This window comes from Neomonachus schauinslandi, chromosome 3 (assembly GCF_002201575.2).
Source record: "Neomonachus schauinslandi chromosome 3, ASM220157v2, whole genome shotgun sequence".
NCBI classification, from domain to species: domain Eukaryota; kingdom Metazoa; phylum Chordata; class Mammalia; order Carnivora; family Phocidae; genus Neomonachus; species Neomonachus schauinslandi.
In genome coordinates this window covers 139,823,198-139,836,927 of record NC_058405.1, presented here as the reverse complement: position 1 = coordinate 139,836,927, position 13,730 = coordinate 139,823,198, and the positions used below count along the sequence as shown (strand labels likewise).

General features: G+C 39.8%; 1 protein-coding gene across 1 annotated transcript in view; it reads left to right on the top strand.

Annotated features, from left to right (window-relative positions):
- Nucleotides 1-13,730, top strand: part of SESTD1 (SEC14 and spectrin domain containing 1) — a 111,214-nt gene that overhangs the window by 69,377 nt on the left and 28,107 nt on the right. The window contains exon 10 of the mRNA XM_021702792.1: nt 12,401-12,523. Coding sequence (XP_021558467.1) covers nt 12,401-12,523 — 123 coding nt within the window. The remainder of the gene's footprint in view (nt 1-12,400; nt 12,524-13,730) is intronic.

Here is a 13,730-nt window from a genome sequence, read left to right as displayed (position 1 = left end):
TAGTAAATGTGTATTGATCATGTCAGCATCCACAGAGCATAAACTGCACTGTCTTTAATCTTGCAAATTTGGGGAAAATGAAAAAAATTTGTTTATAATAAAGTTGATTATCAGGACTTATGTTAAATTAGTGAAAACTGAATTTTTCCAAATTTCTTCTTTACTGTCTTATCACTGAAAGCATAATGAAAGAGAAATCAGGGGCATCTGGGTGGCTCAGTCAGTTAGGCATCTGACTTTTGATTTCGGCTCAGGTCATGATCTCAGGATCCTGGCATAGAGCCCCGAGTTGGGCTCCGTGCTCAGTGGGGAGTCTTCTTGAGGATTCTCTCTCCTTCTCCATCTGCTCCTGCCCCCTGCTCGCATTTTCTCTCTCTTTCTCTCAAAGAAGTCTTAAAAAAAGAAAAGAAATCAATAGCTCTAATAGATAAGCTATATGATAAGTAATAACCATTAAAATTATCATTTATTCCCCATTTATTCCCAATTTAAATCAATGGCGTTAGAGTTTATGTGGTATGCAGAGGTTCTCCATGCTGCAGCTGCTATATTTAAAAATTAGATTTTCATGGATTTCTAGGTGGGAGACAGTGCTACTTCATTGAAATATGCTGTCGTTATTCTCATTATTTACTGTGGCAGTAATTACAGCCAGCATTACAGATGTAATTTTAGAATCATCCATGTGCTTTTCTTCCTTTGTACAAAGGAATCATAGATGCAAAATAGGATACACTCTGAGTTGTGTAAGGATACAGCTGGAAGCTGTGCTTCCAGTTGCCCCGATTCTTTCTTCAGGTCAGATGCTTGACATTTGCTTAACATGCCCTTCTGCCTGGTTTGACCCCACATTCTTCCAGATATTCTCTCATGAAGTCTAGAAATCAGCCTGGCTGGGAAACAATGTTGTATAGTCACATGCATTTTTGGCCTCTGCAGATATTTGTTATGGTAGATTTTAAGAGCACATCTCCAAGGTTATACTTTGCATATAAATGTAGCCATTTGAGGGGTCACATTGATATGGATTGGGCATGAAACTGCTTTTGCATTAAGTTAATACTCAGATTGACTGAGCAAGATGTCCTGATTAAAATTAAGTTTTATAACCTAGTTTGGCAAACTACCATCATTAATGCATTTAAATAGACTTGTTTACTGGGGCGTCAGCCTCAGTTTGCATCATTTTTATTAGAAATAGTCATACAGGGGCGCCTGGGTGGCTCAGTCGTTAAGCGTCTGCCTTCAGCTCAGGTTATGATCCCAGGGTCCTGGGATCGAGCCCCACATTGGGCTCCCTGCTCCGCGGGAAGCCTGCTTCTCCCTCTTCCACTCCCCCTGCTTGTGTTCCCTCTCTCGCTGTGTCTCTGTCAAAAAAAAAAAAAAAGTCATACATTTACTGTGTCTACATTACTGATGTTGCACACTAAGGAAAATTACTTTCAGCATACATTAAAACTATATGTGTACTTGACTATGAAACTGGTTTTTTGCACCAAGAGTATGTCTTTGCTTTATTGAAAATTTATTTTTCAATTTATGGCTCTTTGAAAGTTCCATGCTAATGAGTTGTTTTTCCCCAGGTATCATGATTTATATTAACCTGCTTCTTTTGTTTGTAGAATATTCTGAAGTCAAAGCTTAAATGTTTAAATAATATTTTAGGTTTTAAAAAATAAAATACAACACATTATTAATTAAAAACTTTTGAGATGCTTTTATTCCATCCTTAGTTTTAGAATTTAGATATTTCTAGTGAAATAATTATATTATTTAAAATACTTAGAAGCCGGTGCGCCTAGTGGCGCAGTCCGTTAAGTGTCTGACTCTTGGTTTCTGCTCAGGTTGTGACCTCAGTGTTATGAGATGTCGGCCTTCATGTTGAGCCAGAGTCTGCTTAAGACTTTCTCTCCCTCACCCTCTGCTCCTCCCCCCCACACTGTTGTGCTCTCTCTCTCAAGTATGTAAGTCAGTAAATCTTTAAAAGAAATAAAATACTTAAAAGCCATTGTATATTTGTCTTTATATCTGTATTCATAATAAATAGCAATAAATGAGACGAGTTCCATAAAGGAAATGGAAAATGATTTCACAGTGTTTACATGAGCTTCCTTAAAACTTATACTTTTTATTTCCATTTTTTCCCCCAAAGATTTTATTTATTTATTTGAGAGACAGAGAGAGAAACTATGAGCCAAGGTGGGGCAGAGGGAGAGGGAGAGGGAGAAGCAGACTCCCCACTGAGCGACAAGGGGCTCAATTCCAGGACCCAAGATCACAACCTGAGCCAAAGGCAGATGCTTAACTGATTGAGCCACTCAAGAGCCCTCACTTTTTATTTCCATTTTAAAAAATGTTGAATAAAACAATTCAGGGACTTCCTTAAGAAACTTTTACTTACTGTAAAATGCAGATGTGAGACAAACTTTATGAAGAGTGAATGGACACACATCAGTAAGAGAAAGGATAAAAACCAAATGGTCATTTCAGTGGATGCAGAAAAAGCATTTGACAAAGTACAACATCCATTCATGATAAAAATCCTCAACAAAGTAGGTCTAGAGGGAATATACCTCAACATAATGAAGGCCACATATTAAAAACCCATAACCAACATCTTACTCAAGTATGTGTGCTTTTACCCTAAGATCAGGAACCCCTACGGTCCAACAATCAGACTCCTGGGTATTTATCCAAAGAATATGCAAATGCTAATTCAGAGCAATATATACACACCTGTGTTGATTGTAGCTTTATTTACAATAGCCAAATTACGGGAAGAGCCCAAATGTACATCCCCTGATGCATGTATAAAGAAGGTGTGGTGTATAGATATACACAATATATTACTACTCATCCATCAAAAAAAGAATGAACTCAGAGTCCATCGTCTCTCATGGTTCGTCTACCCCTCCGATTTCCCCCGCTTCATTCTTCCCCTCCCGCTACCTTCTTCTTCTTCTTTTTTTTTTTTTCTTAACATATATTGCATTATTTGTTTCAGAGGTACAGTTCTAGAGGGGAGGGGGGTGGGAGGATGGGTTAGCCTGGTGGTGGGTATTGAGGAGGGCACATTCTGCATGGAGCACTGGGTGTTATGCACAAACAATGAATCATGGAACACTTCATCTAAAACTAATGATGTAATGTATGGGGATTAACATAAGAATAAAAATTAAAAAAAAAAAAAAGAATGAACTCTTGCCATTTGCAACGACATGGATAGAGCTAGAGAGTATAATGCTAAAGCGAAATAAGTCAGAGAAAGACAAATACCATGTGATTTCACTGGTATGTGGAATTTAAGAAACAAAACAAATGAGCAAAGGAGAAAAAAGCAAGTCAAGAAACAGACTTTTAACTGTAGAGAACAAAACTGATGGTTACCAGGGCGGGGGGGGGGGTGCAAAGGGTGGTGGGAATTAAGGGGTACACTTACCATGATGAGCAGTGAATAGTGAATAGACAGAAGAAGCTATGCTTTTTACTTCAGAAAAGTGGGAAAAGCAAAGAGGCTAACAAATACTAATACTTATCTACTGTGCTAAGTGTCTTACATATAATGACTGGTATAATCCTCACAGCACCTTTGTATGGTGGGTAGCATTGACACCATTTTAAAGATGGACAGACCAAAGTCTTTGAACTGGTAGGAGCAGAACCAGAATTTAGAATTGGGACTCATGCCCAGTGCTTTCTCATGATTGTGAGAGTGATACTTTCCACAGACTAACAGAAATAGGATCCTACTACTCTGCCCCTCCAGAGATAGCTAATACAAAAGATTATAGGGGAAGAGTAGGAATATTGAGGAGCCCAACCCTTGTATTCCAAAGAGCACTTGACAATGAGGGGTTGCAGATGAACTTAGGACTGTGAAAACAGTTTAGCCAAGAGAATTAAAGCACTTAAGTCTATTCCAGTGAATCCAAAATAATACTTTGACATTTTTTTTTGTTTTTAAGATTTTGCACTCTATTATTAAAACCTTGTAAAGAGAAAGTGGAAGCTGGGGCGCCTGGGTGGCTCGGATGGTTAAGCGTCTGCCTTCGGCTCAGGTCATGATCCCAGGGTCCTGGGATCGAGCCCCACATTGGGCTCCTGGCTCAGCGGGGAGCCTGCTTCTCTCTCTCCCTCTGCCTCTCTTCCTGCTCATGCTCTCTCTCTCTATCTCTGTGTCTCAAATGAATAAATAAAATCTTTAAAAAAAAAAAAAAAGAAGTGGAAGCTGAGAATATATTAATAGTTAAGAAAGTAGAAGATAAGTGGGCAAAGAACATGAAGAGATAATTTACTAAAGATCATATACTTTTAGTAAGCAAACATTTGCACTATATTTGATCTGCTAATATTTAAAAATATACCTGGAGAGATTTCTGTTTTTCAATTTGGAAGAAGTTTTTTGAAAGCAGTAGTCAATTTGTATACTTTGCAGAGGTTATTCTCAGTTAAAACTTTCATTACTTGGATGTTCATATAGAAAAAGGTGTTTTAGAAGGAGCTTCTGTCTCTACATATATCCTAAGTTTACATTTAGGGTGTGTGTATTTGTATATATGTGCATGTGTGTATATATATATTGTACATATATATAGTAGCTATTGTATATATACAAAAGTATATGTATATTTATGAATATATATATGCATATAGGTTGGTTGATTAGTTAGTTGGTTAGACAGATATGAGGGCAGGAGGAAGGCAGGCAGGGTCAGCTTTCTTAAAAAAGAGGTTTGCTACTATTGTAAATTGTAACTGTAGCCACATAGAAAATCATTATGGTTTTATAGCGTAATGTTAAGTGAAAAACACAGGATAGAAATTGCTTGTACTCATAAGAATTGGCTGTAGCCAATTTAAGCCAACTTAAATCTGGAGTAACAGGAAAGTGCAATGCATGTGAAAAAATAATTGAAAGAAATACACATGATTTTTCCCTATGGTGTGGTACTTTTATATAACTATTAAAAATTCCATGAACTATTAGATTTTTATTTATTTATTTATTTATTTTAAAGATTTTATTTATTTGACAGAGAGAGACACAGTGAGAGAGGGAACACAAGCAGGGGGAGTGGGAGAGGGAGAAGCAGGCTTCCCACGGAGCAGGGAGTCCGATGTGGGGCTCGATCCTAGAACCCCGGGATCATGACCTGAGCCGAAGGCAGAAGCCTAACGACTGAGCCACCCAGGCGCCCCAACTGTTAGATTTTTAGAGGAATATATTTTAACCTGATAATAATGGAAATGCAGCATGGGGCTGTAATACTTTGTTATAAAGTTCTGAGGTAAGCCTATCTATCCACTGGGTCCTAGTAGTATGCTATGGACACACCCTCATTCACTTCTTAGGAGCTTTCCTAAGTTTACATTTAGGGCATAACCATACATCTGCTGTTGAATTCCTAATTCTGATTCCCCCAGATCTGTCCCATATGGATCTCATCACCTTATGCCTGAACTGTTAGACTGCTTCACAGACCTGGCAGAAGAAAAATGCCCGACGCTGCTCTGGCAAACCGTAGATCCTCACCTTACACCCTACTGTGTGGTGCCAGTGGGACTTCAGATGGCCTGTGGGTCTGCATGTTTTAGTTCATCCTAAGACCCCTAGAGGGTGTTGCAGTAGTATAATTCTACAGTTTGTAATTTTTAAAGTGACAAAAGTAGCATTCATAATAGTTAATTACTTAATTCATTTAGTTTTATTAGTATTTTTTTATCTTGTTCTAAGATTCACCTTCTTCTTCTTCTTCTTCTTCTTTTTAATTTTATTGTTATTTAGTCACCATACAATACATCATTAGTTTTTGATGTGGTGATCCATGATCCATTGTTTTTGTTTAACACCCAGTGCTCCATGAGGTACGTGCCCTCCTTAATACCCATCACCGGGCTAACCAATCCCCCCTCCCCCCTCCCCTCTAAAACCCTGTTTGTTTCTCAGAGTCCATAGCCTCTCATGGTTCATCTCTCCCTCCAATTCCCTCCCCCCACTTTTCCCTTCCTTCTCCTAATGTCCTCCATGCTATTCCTTATGTTCCACAAATAAGTGAAACCATATGATAATTGACTTTCTCTGCTTGACTTATTTCACTTAGCATAATCTCCTCCAGTCCCATCCATGTTGATGTAAAAGTCGGGTATTCATCCTTTCTGATGGCTGAGTAATATTCCATTGTATATATGGACCACATCTTCTTTATCCATTCATCTGTTGAAGGGTATCTCGGCTCTTTCCACACTTTGGCTATTGTGAACATTGCTGCTATGAACATTGGGGTGCATGTGGCCCTTCTTTTCACTACATCTGTGTCTTTGGGGTAAATACCCAGTAGTGCAATTGCTGGGTCATAGGATAGCTCTATTTTTAAATTTTTGAGGAAACTCCACACTGTTTTCCAAAGTGGCTATACCAACTTGGATTCCCACCAACAGTGTAAGAGGGTTGCCCTTTCTCCACAACCTCTCCAACATTTGTTGTTTCTTTCCCTGTCCATTTTTGCCATTCTAACTGGTGTAAGGTGGTATCTTAATGTGGTTTTGATTTGGATTTCCCTGATGGCTAATGATGATGAATATTTTTTCATGTGTCTGTTAGCCATTTGTATGTCTTCTTCAGAGAAGTGTCTTTTCGTATCTTCTGCCCACTTTTTGACTTGATTATTTGTTTTTTGGGTGTTGAGTTTGAGAAGTTCTTTATAGATCTTGGATACCAGCCCTTTATCTGTAGTGTCATTTGCAAGTATCTTCTCCCATTCTGTGGGTTGCCTCTTGGTTTTGTTGACTGTTTCCTTTGCTGTGCAGAAGCTTTTTATCTTGGTGGAAGTCCCAAAAGTTCATTTTTGCTTTTGTTTCACTAGCTTTTGGAGATGTATCTTGAAAGAAGTTGCTGTGGCCGATGTCAAAGAGGTTACTGCCTATATTCTCCTCTAGGATTTTGATGGATTCCTGTCTCACATTGAGGTCTTTCATCCACTTTGAGTTTATCTTTGTGAATGGTGTTAGAGAATGGTCGAGTTTCATTCTTCTGCATGTGGCTGTCCAATTTTCCCAGCACCATTTATTGAAGAGACTGTCTTTTTTCCATTGCATGTTTTTTCCTGCTTTGTCAAAGATTATTTGACCATAGAGTTGTGGGTCCATGTCTGGGTTCTCTATTCTGTTCCATTGATCTGTATGTCTGTATTTGTGCCAATACCATGCTGTCTTGGTGATCACAGCTTTGTAATATAGCTTGAAATCAGGCAACATGATGCCCCCAGCTTTGTTTTTCTTTTTCAACATTTCCTTGGCGATTCGGGGTCTTTTCTGATGCCATGCAAATTTTAGGATTGTTTGTTCCAGCACTTTGAAAAATGTCATTGGAATTTTGATCGGGATGGCATTGAAGGTATAGATTGCTTTGGGTAGCATAGACATTTTAACAATGTTTATTCTTCCGATCCATAAACATGGAATATTTTTCCATGTTTTTGTGTCTTCTTCAGTTTCTTTCATGAGTATTTTGTAGTTCCTACAGTATAGATCCTTTACCTCTTTGGTTAGGTTTATTCCGAGGTATCTTATGGTTTTTGGTGCTATTGTAAATGGAATCGTTTCTTTAATTTCTCTTTCTACAGTTGCGTTGTTAGTGTATAAGAAAGCAGCTGATTTCTGTGCATTGATTTTGTATCCTGCCACATTACTGAATTGCTGTAGGAGTTCTAGTAATTTGGGGGTGGAGTCTTTTGGGTTTTCCACATAAAGTATCATGTCGTCTGCGAAAAGAGAGAGTTTGACTTCGTCTTTGCCAATTTGAATACCTTTTATTTCTTTTTGTTGTCTGATTGCTGTTGCTAGGACTTCTAGTACTATGTTGAACAACAGTGGTGAGAGTGGGCACCCTTGACGTGTTCCTGATCTTAAGGGAAAGGCTCTCAGCTTTTCCCCATTGAGGATGATATTCGCTGTGGGTTTTTCATAGATGGGTTTTATGAACTTGAGGAATGTTCCCTCTATCCCTATACTCTGGAGAGTTTTAATCAGGAAAGGATGTTGTATTTTGTTAAATGCTTTTTCTGCATCAATTGAGAGGACCATATGGTTCTTCTCCCTCCCCTTATTAATGTGTTCTATCACATTGATTGATATGCGAATGTTGAACCACCCTTGCATCCCGGTGATAAATCCCACTTGGTCGTGGTGGATGATCCTTTTAATGTATTGTTGGATCCGATTAGCTAGGATTTTGTTGAGGATTTTGGAATCCATATTCATCAGGGATATCGGTCTGAAATTCTCCTTTTTGATGGGGTCTTTGCCTGGTTTGGGGATTAAGGTAATGCTGGCCTCATAGAATGAGTTTGGAAGGTTTCCTTTTGTTTCTATTTTTTGAAACAGCTTCAGGAGAATAGGTATTATTTCTTCTTTGAATGTTTGATAGAATTCCCCAGGGAATCCATCAGGCCCTGGACTCTTGTTTTTTGGGAGGTTTCTGATCACTGTTTCAATCTCGTTACTGGTTATTGGCCTATTCAGGTTGTCAGTTTCTTCCTGTTTCAGTCTTGGCAGCTTATAGGTTTCCAGGAAGGCCTCCATTTCATCCAGATTGCTCAGTTTATTGGCATATAGTTGTTGATAATAATTTCTAATAATTGTTTCTATTTCCTTGGTGTTAGTCGTGATCTCTCCCCTTTCATTCATAATTTTATTAATTTGGGTCCTTTCTCTTTTCTTTTGGGTAAGTCTGGCCAGTGGTTTATCGATCTTACTAATTCTTTCAAAGAACCAACTTCTAGTTTTGTTGATCTGATCTGCTGTGTTTCTGGTTTCTAATTCGTTGATCTCTGCTTTAATTTTAATCATTTCTCTTCTGATGTGTGGCTTAGGCATCGTTTGTTGCTTTTTCTCTAGTTCTTTAAGGTGTAGAGTTAGTTGGTGAATTCGGGATTTTTCTATTTTTTTGAGTGAGGCTTGGATGGCTATTTATTTCCCCCTTAGGACCGCCTTTGCAGTATCCCATAGGTTTTGGACCGATGTGTTTTCGTTCTCATTGATTTCCATGAATTGTTTGTTCTTCTTTCATTTCCTGGTTGACCCAAACATTCTTGAGCAGAGTGGTCTTTAGCTTCCAAGTGTTTGAATTTCTGCCAAATTTTTTCTTGTGATTGAGTTCCAGTTTTAAAGCATTGTGGTCTGAGAATATGCAGGGAATAATCTCAGTCTTTTGGTATTGGTTGAGACCTGATTTGTGACCCAGTATGTGGTCTATTCTGGAGAAAGTTCCATGTGCGCTCGAGAAGAATGAGTATTCTCTTGTTTTAGGGTGGAATGTTCTGTAAATATCTATGAGGTCCATCTGATCCAGTGTATCATTCAAAGCTCTTGTTTCCTTGTTGATTTTCTGCTTAGATGATCTGTCCATTGCTGAGAGTGGAGTATTGAGGTCTCCTACAATTAATGTATTGTTATCAATATGACTCTTTATTTTGGTTAACAGTTGGCTTATGTATATGGCTGCTCCCATGTTGGGGGCATAGATATTTACAATTGTTAGATCTTCTTGTTGGATAGACCCTTTAAGAATGATATAGTGTCCTTCTGTGTCTCTAATTATAGACTTTAGTTTAAAGTCTAATTTGTCTGATATAAGAATTGCTACCCCAGCTTTCTTTTAAGGTCCGCTGGCATGGAAGATGGATCTCCATCCCTTCACTTTCAGTCTGGATGTATCTTTAGGTTCAGAATGAGTCTCTTGTAGGCAGCATATGGATGGGTCCTGTCTTTTTATCCAATCTGCAGCTGTGTGCCGTTTTATGGGAGCATTTTGGCCATTCATGTTGAGAGTGATTATTGAAAGATATGAATTAATTGTCATCATGTTGCCTGTGAAGACGTTGTTTTTATAGATTGTCCCTGTAAATTTCTGTTGTATATCATTCTTGGGGTCTTTCTCCTTTTATAGAACCCCCCTTAATATTTCTTGCAGGGCCGGCTTAGTGGTCACATATTCTTTCAGTTTCTGCTGGTTGTGGAAGTTCTGCATCTCTCCATCCATTCTGAATGACAACCTTGCCGGATAAAGTATTCGTGGGTGCACGTTCTTCTCATTTAGTACCCTGAATATGTCTTGCCAGGCCTTTCTGGCTTGCCAGGTCTCTGTGGATAGGTCTGACATTATTCTGATGTTCCTCCCTCTGTACGTAAGGAATCTCTTCCCCCTAACTGCCCTTAAGATGGCTTCCTTGGTTCTAAGATTTGCAAGTTTTACTATGACGTGCCGGTGTGTTGGCCTGTTTTCCTTGATCTTGGGACGGGTCCTCTCTGCCTCTAGGACTCGAATGTTTGTTTCATTCCCAGATTAGGGAAGTTCTCAGCTACGATTTGCTCAAATACATCTTCTAGTCCTCTCTCTCTCTCCACTCCCTCCGGGATTCCAATTATTCTGACATTGGAACGCTTCACGGTGTCACTTATTTCTCTGATTCTATTTTCATGGATTCTGAGTTGTTTTTCCCTGGCCTCCTCTTTATCTATTCTTTTGTCTTCTAGGTCGCTTATTCGTTCTTCTGCCTCAGTTACCCTAGCTGTTAGATTATCTAGATTGGATTGTATCTCATTGATAGCATTTTTAAGTTCTGCCAATTCAGCTTTCATTTCTGCCCTTAGAGACTCTAGGTTGCCATTAATTGATTTCTCCATTCTAGCCATTGTCTTCACAATTGCTAGCCTGAATTCCATCTCTGACATCTTGGTTATATCTGCATCCATTTGTAAATCTGCAGCATAAGTCATAATATCTGATTCTTTTCTATTTTGGGGGCTCCTCCTCCTAGTCATTCTGTTGATGGGTGTTTGAGGGAATGTATAGAGTCCAAATTATTGACCAGAACCCAAGCAAGATGCACCTGTTTTCTTGGGACCTTAGGGTTGCTGGCCTCTTGTTTTCCCAGCCTGTCTTCTGGGGGAGGGGCCTGCCGTGCTGTTACTCAGGCAACCCTGTTTGGGCGGAGTTGCCCTGCGCCCCTGTGGCAGGAAATGGGCTCAGCTGGAATCAGTCTTTGGGGCTTTTGTTCTCTGGCGGCTTTCCACGTCTCTTCCGCGAGTCAGAGCAGAGGAGACTGTTTCTAACCCTCTGCCTCAGAGCAGAGAGACCGCAGTCTGTTCTTCAATGAGTTCGCCAGGCCACTGTCTCCGTTTCTGTCCGTGCTGCTGTAAACTGCAGCGTCCTGGGTTGTGCTGGACAACCACAGCGCTCCCAGTCCTGCCTCCAGGTCGGGGCACGTCTCTGCCCTTTGTGCTTCTAAAACCGCCAGCTGTTCCCAGTTCGCAGGCGCGACCCCACGGCTCCGGGTTTCCACCCCGGGGGCTGCCCTGAAGTCCTTTCCCTGCACTACTGGTCTGCGAGTCTGTGCCCGTCCCCAGCGCGCGAGGCTGTCACTCACCGACGGTGTAGGATCCCCACAGCCAGGCACCCTCCCGCTGCCATTTATCCTCTGATATCTGCCCACGGAATCATGGCTCCCTGCTTCGTACCTCGAAACCAACTGCCTGTGATATTCTCTTTGTAGAGATCCAGATCTTCTTACATCTCAGGCTGGTTTCATGGGTGCTCAGAGTGGTCTGGTAGATATCCAGCTCAATTCCAGGGACCAGTTGAAATAGGGTCCCCTACTCCGCCCTCTTTCCTAGTCCCCCCTTTTATCAGTACTTTGAGAAGAACATTTGACTGTGAGTCCGGACACATGGCTTTTAGTCCTAGGTTTTTAATAATGGATTATATTACTTTGGGCAAGTCAGTTAATCTCTGAAATTGAGTTTTCTTAAGTGTTAGATAAGAAATTTGACCAATGTCATTTCCAATGTCCCTTCCAACGCAAAATCGTATAGTTCTCTTATTTTCTTATCATCATAAGTTAATTTTTAATCCTCTTTTATGGGAGCATTCCAGATTTCTTTTAGCCTGACAGATGATCAGATAGCTGAAAGCTTAAGGTGCTACAGTGTACATTCTTTCAAATTTTGCTTTTGGAAAAGTTGTCAGATTATAGCCACGTAGTTCGAAAAGAAACATTTATTGCCTTTATAATAGAATTTAAAGAATTTAAATTAAAAATGCTTCAGGAACTGGGGCACCTGGGTGGCTCAGTCGGTTAAGCGTCTGCCTTCAACTCAGGTCATGTTCTGGGGTCCTGAGATCGAGCCCCATCATCAGGCCCCATATCATTGGGCTCCCTGCTCAGCGGGGAGCCTGCTTCTCCCTCTGCCCGCTGCTTCCCCTGCTTGTGCTCTCTCTCTGTCAAATAAATAAAAATTAAAAACTAAAAAAAATATTTGAGGAACTTTGGGAGGAGAAAACATTGAATGTTTGAAGAGCTTTTGATTATTTTAAGATTTTGGTCTCAACTTTCATTTATAGGTTGTGAACTGGCTTGAAGGGCCTGGATCAGAACAGCTACGAGCCCAGTGGGGGATTGGAGACTCCATCCGGGCCTCCCAGGCCCTACAGCAGAAACATGAAGAGATTGAGAGCCAGCACAGTGTGAGTGCGTTTCCTCTGCAAGTTACAGTGCTGTTATTACTGTGCATAATGAGTAGCGTCTGTGGTGCTAAGGGATAAGTTGCCATAAACTTTGGTATAGGGACATAAAGTATAGTATGTTTAATATTTAAAGGCCATAAAGTACATTTTGACCATTTAGTATGTATTTATTGGAAGTTTGGTTTTGCTTTTGGCTCCAAAACAGTTTAATTACATATTTTATAGAAACAAAATTCATGTGAAACTTTAAAAATTACCATGACAGAATAAAGAGTGATAGTACAAAAATAGAACCTTCATCTGTAGTCCTGAGACAGAAATTATGATCCTTAAATCCTCAGAGGGAGGCCTGGGATGTCCCTGCTTTATTAGGGCTTGTATAGTACAATTAACGTCAGAATAGTTCCAGAATTGTTGCGTTAATCACAACTGATGGAGAGTGAGTGTAGAGGGTGCAGGATATCTTTCCATTCTTTGTGCGTTTAGGGGCTCCTACTTGTAACTGTGAAGGGGATGATCAAACAAATCCGTTATAAAATTAGAAAATAATCTATAGGCAGATTATAGATAATAATCGTTCAAGAGGGCTTAAAATTTAACAACTTGTGTATGGAGGAAGTTGATAGATGTTAATAAGCTCTTGTTTGTTAAAGTTAACTCTTCATTATTGAGAAAGTGATCATCCACTTTGTGGATCAATTCGTTCATCCTTTTTCTCCCCCAAGTTATATTATTTCTGATGGTAATTTAAATAGGTTGACTAGAAAAGTGGAAAAAGAAACAAATTCATTAATTTCTACCTCCTTAGATTATCTGGCTTAAAAAATTGATCAGTTTACACACACACACACGCACACGGCATTCAACCTTGCATATAATATGAAGAATGAAACATCTTTCCCATAAACAGGTAATAAAAGAAGCTAGCCTTCCCTTCCAAAAAACAAAAAAACCCAAAAAACAGCACCACGTGATCAGAAGACACTCTGATTGGATTTATGTGTTAATTGGGGGAAAAAAAAATCATGTGTTCAGGGATGAATATAACATGCATCCTGATCACTAGGATCTAAATACCCAATAATAGAGAACTGAGAACTGAGGGGAGAAGGAGAGAGAATCTTAACACAGGCTCCATGCCCACTGCAGAGCCCCATGCGCTACTTGATCTCACAACCCTGAGATCATGACCTGAGCCGAGATCAAG